Source organism: Podarcis raffonei, chromosome 2 (assembly GCF_027172205.1).
Source record: "Podarcis raffonei isolate rPodRaf1 chromosome 2, rPodRaf1.pri, whole genome shotgun sequence".
NCBI lineage: Eukaryota > Metazoa > Chordata > Lepidosauria > Squamata > Lacertidae > Podarcis > Podarcis raffonei.
Genome location: NC_070603.1, coordinates 123,822,020 through 123,844,233, shown reverse-complemented (window position 1 = coordinate 123,844,233; position 22,214 = coordinate 123,822,020). Strand labels below are relative to the sequence as shown.

The following is a 22,214-nucleotide window of genomic DNA, read 5'->3' as shown; positions in this document are numbered from 1 at the left end:
AGAGCTCGGTTGCTGTGAAGGGAATTTCTGTTTGCAGGGAGGGGGGGGCGGATCTCCTGCCCCTCCCCCTCCCTCTGGGTCAATGAGCTCCGCTTCCTAGAGAGGCAGGAAATTTGTTTTCCTTTTTTGCGGGGGGGGGAGGCTATTTGTAGGGGCGGAATCTCCGTCTTCATTCCCGGAAGAGAAGCGGACTTGGAGAAGAGGAGAAAGAGGTGCCGCATATTGGGGGGTTATTTGGGGAGGGGTGGGTGGGAGAAGGATTTGCTTTCCCTCCCCCTGAATCTACAAAGAGGGCAGCTGGGAAAGGAGGCGGGAGGATGGGGGGGGGTAGAAAGGAAAGCAAGGAGGGGCTCCGTCCTTTCCCTGTGGGAATCAGTGGGGGTGGGGTGGATGCAGGACATCCTGTGGGTTCCCCCTCCCCCAACATGGTTTGCATTGCTAAATCCTTTTTGAAGTGCAGAGATCAAGTCAGGCTCCCATGTTGGGGGAGGATAGAAGACACTTGAGACGATCCACAAAAGGGTGCCGCCCCCCCAGTGGAACTTAATTACAAAGGGATTTGCAGCCCCACCCTGTGCATGTTGACTCAGAAGTCAGTCCTCCGTTCAGAGGGGGGGGGCAGCCCCATTCTGCCTAGTGATGCTCCTCTCTGTTTAACACCCTCCATCTCCCTTCTCACTCCTGCCCCCCCCTCCTTCAGGGAGCCAGTCTGGAGGGGAGGGGAGGGGTGAGCTTCTCCAGGACCTCGATCTGCCCCCCTCCAAAATCGCTGCTGAAGCCCCTGCCTCCGTGGGGCTCCTGGTAGAGCCGGCTCCATGGGGGAAGATATGATGTGAAAAGGCAGCGGCTGATTGTGAGAAGGAGACTAAAGGAAACAAGGATTTGCTTCTTGGGAAGGGGGTGACCCCCCCATTTCGGCAGAGTGGGGGACAATGGGGGAGGGTTTGCTGTCCTGTTTATGTGCCCCTGAAGTGGAGGGAAGAGGCACATTTTAGATTGCCTGGAGCTTGGAAAAAACACCTGACCGGTTTCCCTCCTGCTAAGCAAAGAAAACGGGTAAATGTGTGGCGGGATTTAAAACTAATCAGGCAGGTTCAGGTCTGTGCTCATGAGGGACCAGTTTTGACCCCCTGGTTATTTTTCACCCACAGAGTTGGGAAGAAAGAAGCGCAGCTCCTTTCTTTGAAGTACAACTGGGACAGTCCCGGAAGTGGCCAGTTTTACGCCTCCTCCGAATCTCCTACAGGCAGCGCAATGGCCTCTGGTGGAGAGGAAAGAGGAGTCAGGCAGCTTACTCAGGTAAGGAAAGAGCTTTGGGGAATCAGATAGGAGAGAAGAGGGGCACAGATGGGACCACCCAGCCTCCATATGTGTTGAGTGGGGATGATGGGGATCTAAGAGAAGCTCTGTTTTCTTCTTCTTCCAGGCCCTCTTGACCTTTGTGGAGGTGGCTGTGTTTTTCACAGAGGAGGAGTGGGCTCTGCTGGATCCTGGCCAAAGAGCTTTGCACAAGGAAGTCATGCAGGAGAATTATGAGATGGTGGCCTCTCTAGGTAAGAACACATTTTTATTCCTCCTGGCTGTTTGAAGTTGCAAAACTACTGTTTGAGCCATTTATTCATGCCTTGTCTTCCTCTTTGGCGAAGCCTCGTAGCCGAATAAGATTGTCTTCCATGAACATGGTCTTAACGGTGTGTCCATAAGTGACTGTAGAGTCCAATTCTGGATCCACACATCCTTCCACAGTGGGGACATAGGTTTCCGGGCAGGAGTTAATTACAGTGAGCCTTTGCCAAATGTGCTTTCCTCTTAGCTTGTTTCTTCCTTTCATCCTGAGTTTGTGCATCTTCAAAGTCCATGACGCCTTTGGTAAAGGTTATTTATATATAATTGGACAACAACAACAACAATTTATCATTTATACCCCGGCCATCTGGCTGGGTTAACTCAGCCACTCTGGGCAGCTCCCAATAATTTTTTAAAAATAGAATGAAACATTAAAAACTTCCCTAAACAGGGCTGCCTTCAGGTGTCTTCTAAAAGTCAGATAGCTGTTTATTTCCTTGACATCTGATGGGAGGGCGTTCGACAGGGCGGGCGCCGCTACCAAGAAGGCCCCACCTGGTTCCCTGTAACCTCACATCTCGAAGTGAGGGAGCGCTCGCAAACCAGTGTTTCCCAATTTTCTGTACTTATACTGCATTTTAAAGATTTGCCTTGAGACCGTCTTCAAGCCTCTTTTGTTGTCCACCGGTATATCAATTTCCATTCTTAAATTGGTAATAGAGTGGTTTCTTTGAAAGACGATAATCAGGCATCTGAACAATATGACCAGCCTACCGAAGTTGATGTTGAAGATTGTACTTTATAGCAACACTGTACTTTTGTCAGTAGGTAACTCTTCATAAGCTGATATTGTGGTATGAATTCACAAAAAAAACCTCTCTATGTATAATATACAAAGAGACACCATACAAATAATGGTGGCATGAGCCCTCCTTGTCCACGTCATTTATTAGCTTTTAATGGGCCACCAGATACTATGCTGTCTTTGCTTCACAAGACTAATATTTTTCAATATTTTTACAGTCACATATGACATAAATAGCACTTCTGTTTTACTTATTCCTCATAGCAGAGACATTCATACAGCGGTACCTTGGGTTACGAACTTAATTCGTTCCGGAGGTCCGTTCTTAACCTGAGGCGCGTTTTCGCTAATGGGGCCTCCCGCGCCGCTGCCACATGATTTCCGTTCTCATCCTGGGGCAAAGTTTGCAACCCAGAGCAACTACTTCCGGGTTAGCGGAGTTTGTAACCCGAAGCTTTTGTAACCCAAGGTACCACTGTATTCAAGTCTGAGCTCATCTTCTCACTTGGAACAGAAAAATACAGGTATGTTGTCCTGGACCAATTGAGAGGTACATACTTCCACTTTGCTGTGAGACTGTACCTTTCTATGTCTCCTTTCAGTGTGTACGAATATAAAAAGAGCCTTTTTGGATCAGAACAAGGGGCCATCTTTTACAGCATCCTGGTGCAGGTTTAGGTGATGTGAACAGTTTCCTGGAATGTATCTGCGAGATATTACAGATCAGGGAGGAAGGAGAAAACTGAATACAGAGGCGTAGCATTTTCACAGGAGGGGTAAGATGGAGAAAGTGTGTCCCTCCAGAGGTTGCTGCACTACAACTCCCATCATCCCTGGTCATTGGACTTCTTTTATTGGGTTGATGGTTCTTAAATTCCGGCCACAACTGGAGTGCCATAGATGCCTCAAATCAGCGCAGAAGGTTTCTCTTGGTATTCAGTGTTACATGTGAGTTGAAGGTAGAACTGGATACTAAGGGTTCTGGAGATTATTTTCAGATTTCCTTTCTTTTCCTAAAATGTGGTACATGGGAGAGGGAGGAATGCTGAAGGTGTTCAAATAGGAGAAGGTGCTGATTGGTCTTGCTGAGTGTTAAGTTCTCTTGTTGTTTTTCTTGAATACCTAACAATATTCTCTTTCTCTCCCACTTTCAACCAGGTGATGGAGAAGACAACCAGAATTTTGACGGGCTATCTGTAAAGTACTTCAGCATGAGTGAACACCTTAGCACACAACTACAAACTCATACAGGAGAGAAACCCTTTAAATGCATGGAGTACGGAAAGAGCTTCAGTGAGAGTGGAAATCTTACAAGACATCAACAAAGTCACACAGGGGAGAGACCATTTAAATGTATGGAGTGCGGAAAGAGCTTCAGTCGTAGTGCAAGCCTTACTATACATCAACGAACTCACACAGGGGAGAAACCATATAAATGTATGGAGTGCGGAAAGAGCTTCAATCAGAATGCAAACCTTATTGTACATCAGCGAACTCACACAGGGGAGAAACCATTTAAATGTATGGATTGTGGGATGGGTTTCAGTGAAGGTGGAACACTGACAAGACATCTACGAACTCACACAGGGGAGAAACCATTTAGATGTATGGAATGTGGCAAGAGCTTCAGTCAGCGTTCGTACCTTACTATACATCTTCGAACTCACACAGGGGAGAAACCATATGAATGTTTGGAGTGCGGAAAGAGTTTCAATCAAAGTGTACATTTGAGAATACATCAACGAACTCATACAAGGGAGAAACCATATAAATGTTGGGAGTGTGGAAAGTGCTTCAGTAAGAGCGTAACTCTTAGAAAACATCAGCAATCTCACAGGGAAGCAATGGTTTAAATGTTAGGAGTGTGGAAAGTTTTTCAATTATAATGGAGTTCTTAATTAATAGCTACAGACTCTCATAGGGAAGAACCCATTCAGTTTTATGGAGTGTGCCAGGTTTTCCCCACAGAATTCATTTTGTCTCTCTTATTTGGAAAATCCATTGTAAATGCATGAAGTATGTTTTATGTTCTGGTGTTTGTATGAAATATTGAACATATATGTATTAAAGCAATGAAGGTAATATCTCATAATCATAAGTATAATGAAAGATACAATGTACTGTTAGGGTTGTGCAGAATGCGACACTGGAATGCTCATTGTGAGTGAACATGGTCTTTGGCAAAGTTGGGAATGGAGAGTTGTGAAATGTGGAGCATGCCAGTGGTGTTTAGGAAGCAGGATTGGCTCTGGAATCCTAGAACGGTAGAGTTTAAAGGGGCTGCAAGGGTCTTCTATCCAATTCCCTGTTATAAGAGCAGCAGTGTAATGGCTTGAGTTTCTCCTACAGAAGCGAGACATCTCCGGCAGTAATTATCTCAGATTTATTGCTGCAACATGTAAATCACTGCGGAGCTCAGTCCTCGGCGTCTTCTCCCAAGTTTGCTGCTGCCATCTGAGCTCTGCCCCTTCCCAGCAATGAAAACCTCATAAATCCACAACAGCATGGCCATAAACCTGTACGTTCAACTGCTAAAATATACACCCAATATGTACCAATTGAGATTTATGTTACTGCTTTATGAATGAACACTGTTTTATGAATGGACTCTGTATTTTGTGAATTACCTAAGAGCCACAATAGGGAGCTCTAAAGTGTGACAGCTAACCTATCAGGTACTACCAAAAAGTGATCCCTATTGCTGAAAGCAGGGAACGCTTCAGCTCAGCCTTTGCACTGTTAACTGAACACCCCCTGCTGTGCAGATAATGAAGAAAGCTTATAAATTCTACCCCTTCTGGTTTTGATTGGCAAAACCTGTTGCATTGTTGCAAGAAAGTGTCAAAATTGTATCCCCTTGTACTTGACAGTGCTGATGGACTACTAACCTTTGAAAAATCACATAAAAGCAATGCCATAACCAATTCTCCCCATTTCAATGACATTTTGCTTCAAAGGGAAAGGCGGACTGGGCTTTGCCTTCCTCCATAATCCTCTAAGTGACAGGTCACATACTCACCTTGGATACCACCCTCCTCCATAATCCTTGGGATATACAGTCAAGTACAGAGCACCCCTCCCTTGAGGGGAACAATGAACATCCATTGATGGGTTTCCTGAGGCCACATGTTCCCACAGCCCATACTCAGGAAGGCCAGAAGGCAAGGATATGCATATATAGTTTTATTAGTCTTTAGGTGGTGGGTACTTAAGGTGTTGGGAACTTGATCTGATAACCAGGGTGTCAGGAGTCCAGTTCCTGGCTTGATAACACAGTGAGCATAGTTCATTAAAGGATGATTTATTGTCACAACAAACAGATAACTCTGGATGGCTCTAACATGGCCATCGCCATGATTAATCATGATGACCCTTCTGAAGTCTGCTTCCGGCAAGACCAGAAGTAACTGAACTTTTTCCTCTGACGTCTTTTGCCCTGCCTCCTATCTTGTAGCCCTCCCATTTGCTGAGACCTGGGACTAAGAGGGTCAGCTCTCTCCTCCTCCTTATTCTCTGAGGGACTGTCTCCTCGCTCTTTCCCACCTGATAAACTGCTTCCTTCTCTATTTGTGGCATTTTGCACGCTTTGCTTTTCGAGAGTGTTGGCAGCTTTTCGAGAGTGTTGGCAGCTTGCCCTCCGTTGTTCTCTTATCAATTGCCATTCCTAAGGGTGGGGGAGTTGGCACTAGGCTATGCTCATCCTGTCTGGCAGTTAACCCTCTCTCTTCCTGGCTACTTCCTTCACTGGGAGCTGTCTGCAAACCTTCCCTGCGCACTGGCTCATTCATGACACACACCCCCAAGGTCCTCTCCCTGCTCCCCCTCCTTGTGAGGGGCGCTGCCAAAGCCTCCCCATCATTCATTCTCACTCTCTTCCCAGTAACCTCCCCACTTGTGGGTTTTCCTGTACTTCCAATCCCCAACCTACCTCACTCTCTTCATCTTCTTCCCACACCTCATACTCTTCCTGCCACCCTCTTGGTTTGGGTTTGTTGGTGTACCTGCGGTGAAACTCCACCGGCAACCTAGGGGTTTGTATGTTCCCGGAGTCCTCCGATGGATTTTCCTCATCCCCGTACCCCTTCCAATACACTAGATACTGCAATCTCCTCCTGCTCCAGCGAGAGTCCAGCAGTTGCGGCACCTCATATTCAGGTTCCCCCTCTACCATTATAGGAGGGGGTGGCAACTCTTTTGGAGGCTGATCGCCAAAGAATTGATGCTTTTGAATTCTGGTGCTGGAGGAGACTCTTGAGAGTCCCATGGACTGCAAGAAGATCAAACCTATCCATTCTGAAGGAAATCAGCCCTGAGTGCTCACTGGAAGGACAGATCGTGAAGCTGAGGCTCCAATACTTTGGCCACCTCATGAGAAGAGAAGACTCCCTGGAGAAGACACTGATGCTGGGAAAGATGGAGGGCACAAGGAGAAGGGGGCGACAGAGGATGAGATGGTTGGATAGTGTTTTTGAGGTTACCAGCATGAGTTTGACCAAACTGCGGGAGGTAGTGGAGGACAGAGGTGCCTGGCGTGCTCTGGTCCATGGGGTCACGAATAGTCGGACACGACTAAACGACTAAACAACAACAACAACTGGTGCAAAGGCATCACGGGAGACAAGGACAAATGAAAGACAGGGCGTATCTTCATGGATGCAGGTAGTTGAAGCTTGAACAACACAGGGTTAATTTGCTCCACCACTTCATACATCCCCACCCTCTGAGGATCCTGCTTAGGACTCTGCCCCTTACTCGGCAAATCTTTGCTAGACAAACACACCTGGTCTAATACACACTCTCACAGGGGAGAACCCATTTAGATGTATGGAGTGTGCTAAGTTTTCCCTGCAGAGTTCACTTTGTCCCTCATATCAACAAACTTATATAGGGAAAAATTCATCGTAAATGCATGGAGTGTATTTGATGTTCTGGTGTTTGTGTGGAAAGTTGTACGTATATGTATTAAACCAATGAAAATGTCTCGTAATAGTAAGTATAGTGAAAGAGATAATGTACTGTTAGGGATGTGTAGAATTTGACTCTGAAGTGCTCATTGTGAGTGAGCATGTGCTGAGAGTCCATTGATATTTTGTCTTTGCAGAGAGAATTGGGAGTGGAAAGTTGTGAAAAGAGGAGCACGACAGTGGTGTTTAGGAAGTAGGATTGGCTCTGGAATCCTAGAACTGTAGAGTTGAAAGGGAGTCCAAAGGTCTTCTAGTCCAATTCCCTGCTATAAGAACAGCATAAAGCCCATTTTTATAATTGCAACAAAGGAACAATGAAAACACAGAAAGAGTGGAAAGTAATCCTTAAACAATCCTACATTGTTACTATTTTATAAATTATATAACGCGGTTAATATTTTATAAATTTTTCCATCATTTCGCAATAACTGTAGTCTAGCTGCTGTGAACAGAAAGGAAATTAATTCTTTAGACTGAAGCGCAGAATTTGGGGTGAAATCTAGTTATAATAAGGCAAGTGCTGAATAAGGACAGATAGATGGTTTAGAGATTTTGGAGGTCAGATGAAAAGCTCTTCCCCAGAAGACATGGACCACGGTACACCCCCCCCCAACGTGAAAATGGGAATCCGAGACATTCTGCATGCAAAGCAACTGATCTACCACTGAGCTGCACCCCCCATAATAAAGCCTAACTTTCTCCACCAGCTCCCACTTTTTACAAAAGGAACACATTGAAATGACACTGGATCACCATTTAGGGTTGTCTTAAGTTACTGTTCTAAAGCCCTTCCCAGGACAAGGCTTTTTAGAAATGGGGGGGGCGGGTTCCGTCTTTTGCTGCCTCTGCGGGGAATTGAACCCATGAATTTCTCCCTAAATACACGGGAATATAGAGCTTGCCGGCTAAGAAGGGAATTTCTGTTTTGCAAGGAGGGTGAAGCGGATCTCCTCCCACACCCCCTCCCTCTGGGTCAATGAGCTCCACTTCCTAGAGAGGAAAATCCACTTCAGCAGGGCCTTCTCTTTTTGACAACATTTGCTGCCTAGGACTGTTACAGAAATGTTAGTAATTTTGTATTAACAAGGGCCAGTCCTGTTCCAATAGCAGCAATCATCACACAGTCATTCCTCCCTCTTTCCCTGTGCAAAACTCAGACAAATTTTGGCTGTTCTGTCCTGGTTGCTCTGCAGTTCATAAGACTGAACTTCTATTGTCTTCAAGGTTGACAGCGTATGAATCAATATGGCTGATGTCAGGGATCTAGCAGGGTCAGACGCTTAAGAGGGGCCTGACTCTGAGAGCGAGACTGACTCTGAGAATGAGAGATCGCAGCCACCAGCAGGAGGGAGGAGAGGGTGAAATGCTACGTAAGGGGAAGGGGGGAAGGACCGGATATCGCTGGCCTTTGTGTTGTCTGGGAAACTGAGCACTTCGTACCCAAGAATGGCAGGCATTTCCTGCACTGAGATTATTACAGCTGACTTGACCCAACAATCCCTTGCCCTCACACACGCAAACGAAACCCACTGCAGCCCATGTATCAGTTTGCATTTTGTAGTACATTACCGAGCACAATTCAAAGTGTTGGCGCTGACCTTTAAAGCCCTAAACGGCCTTGGCTCAGTATACCTGAAGGAGCGTCTCCACCCCCATCGTTCAGGCCGGACACTGAGATCCAGCGCCAAGGGCCTTCTGCTGGTTCCCTCACTGCGAGAAGTGAGGTTCCAGGGAACCAGGCAGAGGGCCTTCTCGGTGGTGGCGCCTGTTACGAAAAAGGAGCAATGCAGAAGCGAGCTCCAGGTGGCTGGAATGCCAAACAGGATGTGAATGTTATGGGACTGTACCGTGGGAACAAGGGACAGTCTATTCTGTGCACTGAGCACCGGATGTTAGCTCAGAGTGTCACATGACCCTGTACTGGAAGTACATGGGCGGAGTTATTCTTTCTCTGCTGTTGGTGATGAGAGAGTACAGACACGATTTCTCTGTACTGCTGGAAAGACAGGAATAAAGGCATGTAAATACATTTCTGTCTGTCTCTTTCCCCTCCCTGGGAATGGGAGGGGTGAAGTGGTGTGTTCTTCTTCACGTTGAGAAGGATCGCCGATTCAGACCTCCCCTGGTCTTGCCGGGAGTCGCTGACAGGGAGGTCAACAAGGATTCAAGCCGGGCACCTGGAGGGTGGCCAATTCCTCTGACTTTACTGGCTTGAATCAACAGCGCCCACCCTATGGAACACCCTCCCATCAGATGTCAAGGAAATAAACAACTATCTGACATTTAGAAGACATATGAAGACAGCCCTATTTAGGGAAGGTTTCAACGTTTGAAGTTTTATTCTGTTTATAATGTTCTGTTGAAAGCCACCCAGAGTGGCTGGGGAAACCCAGACAGATGGGTGGGGTATAAATAAATTATTATTATTATTATTATTAATCTGATGTGTAGATATCTTTACCGTTCTGATTAGTTCAAGAAGGTTCAAGAAGCTTCTCTGTGTGAAAAAGGTTTATTTCTATGTGAGAGAAGCAGGAAGAAGGTTCATTATTGGTTATGTCTCTGGGAAGCTGAGAGCCAGTGTGGTGTAGTGGTTAAGAGTGGTAGTCTCGTAATCTGGTGAACCGGGTTCGCGTCTCCGCTCCTCCACATGCAGCTGCTGGGTGACCTTGGGCTACTCACACTTCTTTGAAGTCTCTCAGCCCCACTCACCTCACAGAGTGTTTGTTGAGGGGGAGGAAGGGAAAGGAGAATGTTAGCCGCTTTGAGACTCCTTAAAGGGAGTGAAAGGCGGGATATCAAATCCAAACTCTTCTTCTTCTACTGCTGTTTAAACTGGTTCTGTTATCTGTTCTGTAAGGTCATGCTGACTATAATAGTAAGACCAGGAGGAGCCTGGCTTCTCACTCACTTTCTGTTTTCTGTCTCTTTGTTCTAATGTTCTGTCTCTGTATGCTGTGGTGTTAAGGTTTAGACTTATTTTAAGTTTTGTAAGTTTTATTGTAAGTGCTTCAACTGGATTTTTATGGACTGTGCCTGATTGTATTGGATTTGTGACCATTTATGCCCATTTGCCTTCAGTACCAGTAAAGCTCTGCTGATGAAGTACAATTGCCTCTGGTCTATTTTTTGGAAATTCTGCTACATGTTTAAGGTTTTTTTCTCCTCTGGCACTGACGCGACAGTATATACTTTTGTAACTCAATAAAAAAATTAATTAAAAAAATTAAACAAAAAATAATGCCAGTATCTGAGATAGGCTAGATCAATTCTGGCCTCTTATTGAGGGGAGACCCAACTCAGATGAGCCGCCAGAATCCCAGGAGGAAGTCCTTTATATCCTCAAGACTCATTTGCCTAAAATGTTTATTTTATTGTTTGGTAAATGTGTGTCAACTTTGTAGATTCCCATCATACCTTTTACCTATCTCCATGATGTAGCAGGTTTCATGTTACCTTTCTCCTAATTTAGCTATATTCATTTTATACTTAGCCAGCTACGTTTGCAACATCTTAAGCAGCTTCTGAAATTCATCTATGAGTAATGAGCAGTTTAACTCAAGATACAAGAGCCTGATACGGGAATGATTTAAAGAAATAACGGGGTCCCCTGGTCTCCACAGTTGCCATTGCTGAAGAACTGGGAGTCAGAAACTCTTTGAGGTCTACTGCAAATCATCCAGATATCTACCAGTAGATCTTTCCCATCACAAATGTGTCCAGGATCCAGATTTCTTTTTAAAGATCCCCACAACAAGCTGTGATCAAATGTCACATTTAGCTTTTTATTGTCAGGTGCTCCTTCATGTTCAGATCAGGCCTTAGTAGAATAATGTAGCATTTGGGAACAAAGATGCAGCCCAGAAGTCCAGCACTGGAGGCCAAGATGGAGAGGACCTGCACGGCTACCATGAATTTCCCTTTGGTGCTCAGGTAAGTGGGCACAAAGGACACCCAAACACTGCAGAAGACCAGCATGCTGAAGGTGATCAGCTTGGCCTCATTGAAGGCCCCAGGCAGTTTCCTGGCTAGGAAAGCCACCATGAAGCAGATGGCAGCTAGGAAGCCCATGTAGCCGAGGGCAACATAAAACATGGCAACAGATCCTTCGTTGCACTGCAGGATGATCTCTTTAGGCTGGGAGTGCATGTTTGAGTCTGGGAATGGAGGAGAGATCCCCAGCCAGATGGTGCATATGATAACTTGGACACTGGAACAGGAAATGACAATGTAATTGGCCAAACACTTCCCTAGCCATCTCCTCACCCTGTTTCCTGGCTTAGTCGCCAGGAAAGCCAGAACCACAGTGATGGTTTTTGCCAAGATAGAAGAGACAGCAACTGAGAAGATGATGCTGAAGGCTGTTTGTCGGAGAAGGCAGGTCCCTTTCCTTGGCTTCCCAATGAAGAGGAAGGAGGACAAAAAGGAAAGCAGGAGGGAGACGAGGAGAATGTAGGAGAGGTCCCGGTTGTTGGCTTTGACTATTGGTGTTTCCTTGTATTTAATGAAGATTCCTAACACAAAACATGTGGCTAAGGATAAGAAGAGGGCAAGGGAAGCCAGGATGCTCCCCAAACATTCTTCATAGGACAGGAAGGTTATTACTTTGGGGACACAATGGTCTCGGTCCTCATTTGGATGCTGATCTTCTGGACATTTGATGCATTCATCAGCATCTGCATAGAGGAAAACACACTTCAGTCTCCTAACATCAGTCACAGGCCTACAATGGTCTGAATGCTGTTTCAGTTGTGGGGAAAGGTGGGTCTATGGGAGAGATCAGGAAAGAACACTGTTGTGTTGGAAAGGAGAGAAGCAAACATTCACTGCTTGATAAGCCTCAGTCCACTGACTTAGTCCCCCAAAAAGATCTTGTGTGCCATGGCTGGAAACACACTTTTTGTGAGATACTTCAGAGCTGTCTCTATTAAGGTTCCCACAATTTCTGTAGTTGTCACATGAGTAAAAGTGAGGCTTCGAAAGAACAATTGGCACCTTAAGTAAGGTACACTACCACCCACCCATCAGCTTATATAGGAGGCAGAAGGAGGCAGAAGTGGTTTCCATTCCATAGAAACCAATTCTCTCTCTCTCTCTCTCTCTTTTTAAAAAAAGACTTCCACCGTTTACCTCACGCGTTTTTAATAATCCATTCATCAGAACCTCTGTTCTTCATATTTTCCCTTTAGATTTCCTTAATGTCTCACTTTGTATTTTTTATATTACACATATATTAAAAACAAAACAAAACAATTTATTTAAGGTAGATAAGGACAAGATGAAATTATACAATTGAATATAAATATAGATGGGAAACAGCTATGTATTGTGAGTACTTATGTACTTTTAAAAATTTTCACTTATGATCTTTTTCTTTTACTTCTTTATTCTTTCTTTGTTCTTTTTTTTCTTTTTTCTGATATCTTATTTTTCATTTCACTGCTTTATTATGAATAGCATTTTATAGAGGTATAAATAACTGTAAATATGAAAAGAGACAAAATATTCTCTTAATTCTTTTTCCTTGGTTAGATGTATTTTCTTTTTCTCTTGTATTTTCTTTTGTTGTGAATATGTATGTTTTCTAACTTGTACTTAATAAAAATTATATATATAAAAGAAACCAATTCTCTTTTTCAGTGGTGTTATTGCGGATCCAGGGGAAGCCCCCTGGCACAGCCCAAGTCCCAGCCTGCATTCCCATTTGCCAAAGCAGGGTGCAGGCTAGGATCCGGTTCCTGATAGGCAGCGGGGGCTTATCAGGAAGGGCACCAAAGTTCAAGTTCTCTTGTCGGGGCTCCAGTGAAGCCTCTGCCGTCCTGCAACGGTGCTGCACCAAGAGGGGTGAGCGGATTTAACTCAACCTTCCGAAACCACAGGTTCAAATACTAGTGTGGAGCTATTAGAGAGTTCTTGGTAAATACAGCTTTTTGGACCCTGAAACACCAGAGTTTTTGGAGCGGTGTTCAGCCCCTTCTGAAGGGTGAAATCAGCTGAAATCACTACTGCATTAGGTGATTGACAAGTTTTCAGCAGCTCCCAACCACTAATTTTTGCTTGGGAAATTAAGATCTAGCGGAAAGGTCGGGGAGGGGGGGAATTTTGGACCCCTGGATTAGACAATAGTCAGTTTGCTGGCTTAATGAGTTGACTCGGTATAAAGGCAACTTCTTGGCATATTCCAGTATTGAGAAGCAGGTATATTAATCCCAACTTTATTATATAGTGACGCTAGAATATATATATATTTTTTAAAATCATGTATTACATTTGGATCTGAAATTCCTCCAAGGAATTTGGGGGCAGTATTATTTTGTATCACCATCACCATTCCTGAACTGCTGGAGACCTCTGAGAAATAGTCAGGTCCTCTCACTGGCCCTAGTGCTGACTTGACACCATAGCTCACCAATAACCCTCCTGAGATCACAGGTTTGGTGAACCCAATGCGCCCTGTCTGTCTTGTGCACTTTTCCCTCAACCATCAAAATACCACCCAGTATCAGATTCACTGTCATGTACTCCCTGCAACAGGGAGGTGACCTTTGAATGCCTTTGTATACCAGTTGCTATAGATCACATGGAGGTTGGGGGGGGGGCTGTTCTTTCTATGCTGCTTCTGGTCTTGCCATGGGAATCCTACTGGCCTCTCAGAACAGGCTGCTTTGCTCTCCTTAAGCAAGGGTCTTCTGATATCCTTGAGGATGCTTATGATTTAAATTTTTATTGATTGGTTGATTTGCAAGATATTTTACCTGTCTGTCAGTTAGACTGATGGGTGGTATAATAGAAGACAATATAAGAAATGAGAAAACAACAGTACAGTGGTACCTCTGGTTGTGAACGGGATCCGTTCCGGAGGCCCGTTTGCAACGTGAAAAGAGCACAACCCGCAGCGGCGCGTCTGCGCACGCAAAGGTTGCGATTCGCCGCTTCTGCGCATGCGTGTGATGTCATTTTGCGCTTCTGAGCATGCACAAGCGGTGAAACCCGGAAGTAACCCTTTCCGGTACTTTGGGGTTGCCGTGGGACGTAACCTGAAATAACAACATGAAGTGGATGTAACATGAGGTATGACTGTATAAAAATCATAAGCCAGAGTTCTGCAGAGCGGCTACCATTAAATCCAGATTTACTCTTCACGTGTGAGCTAGTGGGCAAATAAAATTTTCTGGTGCTGGAAGGACATTGCCGACTAACAACAGCTGAGCCCTCTCTGGGAATGACATTCCATACAAACATTATGTTCAGCCTGGCTCAGAAATTACCCCCATCCTTCCATCGAAGGCCATTTTCTTGAAGATCCTCTCCTACCTTCCTGAGTGGAGATGGTCCCTTCAGAGCAGGGAGAGCAATCATAGCAGCAGGGCGGCTTCTCTTCCTGAACTTTTCTGGAATATCCAGGGAGACAGCTTTCTGTGCATCTTGAACGAGGCACCATCTAGGCATGAAGAGAAAATTGAGCACTAAGGAGAAAGTGATAGGTGCATTTGTGCCTTTGGACTCAGATAATAGAATTTTGCTGGATCAAACCTCTCCATTCTTAAGGAAATCAGCCCTGAGTGCTCACTGGAAGGACAGATCCTGAAGCTGAGGCTCCAATACTTTGGCAACCTCATGAGAAGAGAAGACTCCCTGGAAAAGACCCTGATGTTGGGAAAGATGGAGGGCACAAGGAGAAGGGGATGAGATGGTTGGATAGTGTTCTCGAAGCTACCAGCATGAGCTTGAGCAAATTGCGGGAGGCAGTGGAAGACAGGAGTGCCTGGCGTGCTCTGGTCCAGGGGGTCACAAAGAGTCGGACACGACTAAACGACTAAACAACAACAACAAATAGAATTTTGGAAGGATACCAGAGAAGAGATATTTACTTCAAGGGGCAATTACATTTGGGGGCAATTCCATTTCCCTTTGGTTTTTGCAGACCAGCATGGCAGAGAAACCGTTGTGGTGTTTCTGCTCTTTTACTTCAACACTGATAATCTCGCTTTTCTATAAAAGGCAGCATGAAAATTAAAAAGAACAAGAACTTAAGTAACTAATCTACAGTACTAGGATAACAGGTAACAACAAAGAGGAGCGTGAAATAAACCACCTTAAAAAGAACAGCAGCAATAAAACAAGTCCTCAAGCTGTTGCCATCACATCTGCTACTGGATTACAGAATTTTGAAATAAGGAATGGCTGGCTGGCTGATTTCTGCCACTCTGAGGTTAACTGTTTTCATGCTGCCCTGTTGATCGACCAAATAGATGAGGAAGCCCTTACTATACTTCAGCCTTACACAATCTGATGCCCTTCAGATGCCTTCAGCCAATGCTGGCTAGGGCAGATGCAAACATTCTGGAGGGCAGCTCTTTGGAAAGATGCCTATTCCACTGCAAAATCTTATTCATGCATACCCATTGAGCTCCATTAAGCTCAATGGGACTTAGCTCCAGGGAGGTAGGTACATGTCACAGGTAATAAAATGACACATATTTTCCCTACCTTGTTAAAAGGCTTGGACCATACAATTGCTTCCGGGTTTATGGTGAACTTTAGATCTGGGGAAGTTTGTCTCTCTATGCTCCCAATCTTCACTCTAGCACGAGAATTATTAGGAAACATCACCCAATTCACGATATCAAATCCAATGGCCAATGCTCCGGTCTCATCCAAGTTCTGTCCACCAGCTGAAGTATTAGAAGAGAACCGGACTTCTTTCAAGTAAGGATGAAGCTACAATGACAAAGGAAACTCCAGCATTGAGAGAACACGAAACCATGTTGGATAATTCAGCCCTGCTTACACTGCATCCTGATCTCCTCTGAATAAAACCTACAGTGGCTCCCAGTACATTTCTGAGCGCAAGACCAATTTTTGGTGCTGACCTTCAAAGCCTTGAACAGCTTTGGCCCTGAATACCTGAAGGGTGTCTCCACCCCCACCGTCCAGCCTGGACACTGAGATTCAACTCTGAGGGCCTTCTGACAGTTCTCTCCTTGCGAGAAGTGAGGTTACAGGCAGAGGGCCTTCTCGGTAGTTGTGCCCGCCCTGTGGAATGCAGCTTTGAAAAAGGGAGCGAAATATATCAGATAATTCCCCAACATCTTTCTCCACAAACCCTTCTCACAACAAACACAATGCTGTTGGATTATTTTAATATTTGTTCACATATACTGTTCACTGCATTTTTAGGGAAACTTCCCTGGGGTCATATTGATGTGATGGAGGGTGGCTTATAAATTTGTGGAAATAAAATGTACCACTGCTGTGTCTGACTCATTGTAAGGCAGCTTCCTCTATCTTTGCTGCTAGTCAGTGTGGAATATGTTAAACTAGGTGGATCATTGGTTTGACACAATATAATGAGCTTCCTAGGCTCATATCTTGATGATTCTGGAGCTGGGATAATGAATGGAAGTTTGCAGAAGGCAAAAGACGTACTTGCCATGGCTGTAGCCTTTCAGGTTCCAACTTGTTTCCAGCACCCACCGTCAACATCCGTTTTGAGCTGGATGAATATGCAGCATTCAAGGCCTCAGCCACGACTTGGACGCTGTAGTAATTGACATAGTTGTCTTGGGACTGAATTTTTTCAATCTCCGCCCTGGGCAGCATCTTCAGATTCTCCTTCTCCCTGCACCTTGTCCAACCCCTCACAGACAAGGCATGCTTTGAATATGAACAATCAAAATTTTCTGCCCAAATTATTAGACTAGCACCAGACATTGGCTTATAGTAGTCCTTTTTTGTCCTTCTTTTGGTCTTCAGTATAAAGGACAAAGAGCCATGGGCATAACGGAACGATTCGGTATCATAGAACAAGATTGTGTTCTGTAGAGCTGTAGTTATCCAGACTTTACCCCCAGTTTGTAACCTTTCAAGGAAGGATTGTACCTCAATGATTATATGAAGTCCATATTGAGAGCCTGTGTAGTAAACAAATACATTGACTTGTCTCCACACTGCAGGCTGTTCATGGGGTAACCATAGCCAAGTATGTAGTAGTACTCTTTTTGTGAAGGCAACACAGATTTCCTTGCTGGTCATCAAGGGTGTCAAGGTACTCAGGAACTTTTCTCCATTGTCATTGTCTGGAGCAAAGAGACCGACCCACGTCCACCTGAAATGCAGCAGGAGTTGGACCATCCCCAGATGCTGAGTTTCTTGCTTTGGAACCATATGATAGACAAAAGGGGATTGGACATCATCCTGAACTAAGCCGTAACTGAGCTGTTGAAATGAAAAGAGACTCATGCATTGTTTTTCAGGACAAAGATTGGACACTTCTGTGTGAAAGATTCATTTACTTCCTCCTTCTCAAAGAGTCTGGGAACAAAGACTCAGCCACTACCCTTCTAATCTGGTGAATTTCTATATATTAATCACCTGATCTAAGGTTAAACACTCACGTGTTAGCTAGCAAAGAATAACAACAGTTAATTATCAACTCAGTTAGAACTCCCAAGTTCCCTTTTGCTTTTAATTTCACATCAGTGGCATTTTCCAGTTAAACCCTTTCACCAATATGCATAGCCATTCCCACTTCAGTGTCAATTAAACCAATTCTACTTAACACACCACACAACAGAATTGGCGAAGAGCCATGCCGCAGAGCATCCATTTTCTATGCAGAAGTGCTAGCGTCAATTTAGTTATTTAAATATTTCTATATGGCTCTTCACTTCATGAAAAGCAATGTTTCAAAGTGATGTAGAATGTAAAGTAAGCAGTAAAATCAGTTGCATAACTTGTTCTTTCACGAGGCAGCAAATGTTGCCAGATGTGTTTGTTATGAACCCAGTTCTTACCTGTGGGATCTTGTAGGTGCCCAGCATGCTTGCAATGTATGTGGAGATATCGGATTCACCCCCTTCAAGAAATGCCAGCAGTTTTTCCCGTCTTCCACAGCTGTAGTTTGGAATGTTGATTTTCCCACCAGCAAGGAGGTCTGTCAGGGCATCAGAAGTTGTTCTTCCATCAAAATAAGTATCATAAATGCTGTAGCCCAGGGTGATGTTGGGTAAGAGCACAGGGTTATGATTGAGCTCCTGAACAGCAAGCAGGAAGGAAAGAATGTGCCAGTCCCTCCCATTCATCCGGCTGCAAAATAAGCGCGTCACATAGTCATCCACAATTCACTGAAAATGAAAGTCAATTGCTTCTCTTTGTACTAATTGAAATAAATATGAAAGGACACCAGAAGTATCTTAGAATGAGAGAAGGATGGGGTGGGTGAAACAGAACATGAATCAGTCATTTTCCTGGTGACCTGCCTTGGATGCTTTAGTTGAGATTCCTGTATTGCAGGGGGTTGAACTAGGCTTCCTCAGACTCGGCCCTCCAGATGTTTTAAGACTACAATTCTCATCACCCCTGACCACTGCTCCTGCTAGCTAGGGATCATGGGAGTTGTAGGCCAAAAACATCTGGAGGGCCTTGTCTGAGGAAGTCTGGACTAGATGGTCCTCAGGGTCCCTTCTGACTCTACAATTCTATGCTTCTATGATCTCCTTGGCCACCCCATCAGGTCCAGTGGTTAGCAGCTGCCACTGTATCTGAGAACCTCTCCAGGCATGGCATATTGCACAAAAATTGGTTCCCAAATAATGGTTTGCATATTTCTAGTGGGAGCATGGGAAAAGCAGCCCAGGATAGTTTCATCCCTTTCATATCACAGATTTTAAAGCAAGGAGGGTGTTTGTTGCTCTTGTATAACGCTGTAATCCTACCCACATTTTCCAATTGTAAGTGATCCCACAGAATGAAATGCTCCATCAGTCTTCAAACAAAAAACAGGAGATAGCGATTCATCAGGCAAAATAGAAAATATAGTGATTCATCAGAAAATAGAGGCTGACCCGGGTACATCAAGAGAATTGGAGAGTGTCAATGCCTTATTACTTACGACTGAAGCTTGCTATACGGGGTGCTTGAAAAGGTGAATGGAGAGAGATCTTTAATATATTTCAAAGGTGTGACTCCACTAATGAGGTAGTCTCCTGATCTGTAGAAATTCATAACAGAATTTTCATCCCTGATCAGATTCAGTGGACATTTGGCCTTCTGCTGCATTCCGTAGGTGGAAAGAGGCAGCAGCAGAAGCAGTGTTGTCATACTGGGTCTGCCTGCCACACGTCCCTTATGACTTCCTCCCAACTCCATAGCCAGCTAATAAGAAGAAACCCCAAACTCTTTTGAGAAATACAGGACTTGAGAAATACAGCTCTGATGCTAGGTTCAATCCCACTAAACTCTGCACGTAGAGCTGGGAATGTTTTCTATCTGGAGAGCTCTCAGTCAGTAGATAGTACTGAGCTACATAGCTCAGCTTCCTGTATTCTGAGTAACCTTCACGCAAACGTATCTCACTCCTTCACCTGCCCTGTATCTTGGCCCCAAATATTCTATGGCACATGAGGTATTTTATGCATCAGGCATAGTGGAATAAATAACATCATTCTGAGCCTGACTGTGATATTTACATTATTGTTCCCATAGGTAACATTGAAAGGGGTGTGAGGGAGTCATTTGGACTCTGGAAAGAATAAGCATAGATAACTGTAGTTCTGATAATTATTAAGGGAGAAAGATCTCCTCTGAACTTTATGGGAGCAGGTGCAGAGTAGGGCAAAAACATGTTTACTCAATACACTGAGGTGGATCATGGAGGGAGAAAGCTGAGTTTGGCTAACTTTTATTGACATCAGAAGAGTTCTGAAACTGGATCAGACCAAGGGCCCATGAATTCCAGCTTCCAGTTCTCACAGTGACCAGTCAGGTGCCCCAAAGGGAAGCCAACAAGCAGGAGATGAGGACAGTGGCGATTCCATACATGTGATTCCCCTAAACCTGTACAATCCTACCTCCAACTGTGGAAGGGGAATATATCCATCTTCATGAATTTTTCTGAACCTCTGCTTTTATTTTTAACAAGATTTATATATCACTTTATTGTAAACACCCCCTCCAAGTGGTTTGTGGCCATGTTTTATGTTGCCCTTGGCTACATGGGCTTCCTGGTTTTTTTTTAAAGAGATATTTATTAAAATTTTCCATTGTAATACATTAAAAAATCAAAAAACAAAAAACAAAAAAGTTTAAAACACATAGAATTCACAAACCTTATTTTCAATAACATATTTCCCTGACTTCCCCACACCTCCCCCACTTGTATTCCAATTCAAATTGTTGGTTCAACAAGTTCTTGTTCTAATTTTTAACCTTTTTATATTTTATATTTTATATTTAGTTCATTTTGAAAAACCAATTTTGCCTTGTAAACATCAATGATTATACATCAGTGCTTATTCTTAAAACCTTTTTCTAAAGTCGGCCTAAATTCCCTTCCACGATTTCCTCAATTCTCATACAAATAACAAAACAAAGTAAAAGCAAAACAGATTATAGTTATACACCCTTTGGATTCCCAAACTCCACCCCCCCTTTCCCGGTTCCAATCCCCAACAAGCGTCCATCAGTCAATCTACTATCAGCCTGGAGACCTCATGTCCGAGGCTCTTAATTCTCTCTCAATTCCTCTCTGCCGGTTTTTTTGATAGTCCTTGATATTAAACACCAAATCTCGGAGAAGCTCTAGTCCAATAGGGTCCATATTTCTTCCAGCCAGACCTCCATACTTAAAAGTGGAGCCTGTAATCCAGGAGTTTGGTCATGTGGCAGGCTTCAAGTTAAATAAGTTTAAAACTAAGGTTTTGGAGAAAAACCTGATGCCAATGGAGAGAGAGAGGTTTCAGAAAGAGACAGATTTAACATTGGTAAAGAAGGTAAAATACTTGGGGGTGAACATGACTGCTAAGAATGTAAATTTGTTTAAAGATAATTATGAGAAATGTTGGTCAGAAGTGAAGAAAGATTTAGAAATTTGGTCGAATTTGAAGCTTTCCTTACTTGGTCGAATTGCTGTTACTAAGATGAATGTATTGCCGAGAATGCTGTTTTTGTTTCAATCACTGCAAATTATTGACAAGATGGACTGTTTCAAGAGGTGGCAAAGAGATATCTCTAGATTTGTCTGGCAGGGCAAAAAGCCCAGAATAAAACTTAAGATACTTACGGATGCTAAAGACAGAGGGGGGTTTGCCCTGCCGGACCTTAGACTTTACTATGAATCAGCAGCTTTTTGCTGGTTGAAGGAATGGCTACTTCTTGAGAACACTGATATTCTAGATATTGAAGGCTATGATAATGTATTTGGGTGGCATGCATATTTGTGGTATGACAAGGTTAAAGCGCATAAAGCATTCAAAAACCATATTGTCAGGAAAGCACTATTTAATGTCTGGATAAGATATAAAGATTTTTTGGAGAATAAAACTCCAAGGTGGTTATCACCTATGGAAGCGAAAGCTATGAAAAAACTTAATATGGAGGCTAAATGGCCAAAGTATTGTGAAATTTTGGAACAGGAAGGTGACAAGCTGAAATTGCAGAGTTATGAGAAGCTTAAAGGGAAGGTGCGAGACTGGTTACATTATTTTCAAATAAGAGAGGTTTATAATCAAGACAGAAAAATTGGTTTCCAGGTGGAAAAATCAAAGTTGGAAACAGAATTGCTAGAACCCAATGCTAAGATATTATCAAGAATGTATAATTTGCTGTTGAAATGGAGTACTGAGGAAGAAACGGTAAAATCTGCCATGATTAAATGGGCACAAGATATAGGACACAATATTATGTTTGCTGACTGGGAGCAGTTGTGGACCACTGGGATTAAATTTATGGCATGTAATGCCTTAAGAGAGAATATTATGAAAATGACGTACAGGTGGTACACGACCCCAGTCAAGCTTGCAAAAATTTACCATTTGCCCGATAATAAATGTTGGAAATGTAAAAAAATTGAAGGCACATTCTTTCACCTTTGGTGGACG

General features: G+C 43.9%; 2 protein-coding genes across 2 annotated transcripts; one reads left to right on the top strand and one right to left on the bottom strand.

Annotated features, from left to right (window-relative positions):
* Nucleotides 1-2,832: 2,832 nt before the first annotated feature.
* LOC128409489 (zinc finger protein 239-like) lies at nucleotides 2,833-4,974 on the top strand. The gene is made up of 2 exons (XM_053380014.1): nucleotides 2,833-2,921; nucleotides 3,530-4,974. Exon 2 carries the CDS (start codon nucleotides 3,583-3,585, stop codon nucleotides 4,222-4,224), a length of 642 nt encoding a protein of 213 aa, XP_053235989.1. The 5' UTR covers nucleotides 2,833-2,921; nucleotides 3,530-3,582; the 3' UTR covers nucleotides 4,225-4,974.
* A 6,065-nt stretch (nucleotides 4,975-11,039) lies between these two features.
* Nucleotides 11,040-20,334, bottom strand: LOC128409331 (vomeronasal type-2 receptor 26-like). Its single transcript, XM_053379675.1, has 6 exons — nucleotides 19,229-20,334; nucleotides 18,132-18,423; nucleotides 16,765-17,553; nucleotides 15,826-16,056; nucleotides 14,650-14,776; nucleotides 11,040-12,011 (listed from the first exon to the last, which is right to left on the bottom strand). The coding sequence occupies exons 1-6, from the start codon at nucleotides 19,483-19,485 to the stop codon at nucleotides 11,113-11,115; spliced, it is 2,595 nt and encodes an 864-aa protein (XP_053235650.1). The 5' UTR covers nucleotides 19,486-20,334; the 3' UTR covers nucleotides 11,040-11,112.
* Nucleotides 20,335-22,214: the final 1,880 nt, after the last annotated feature.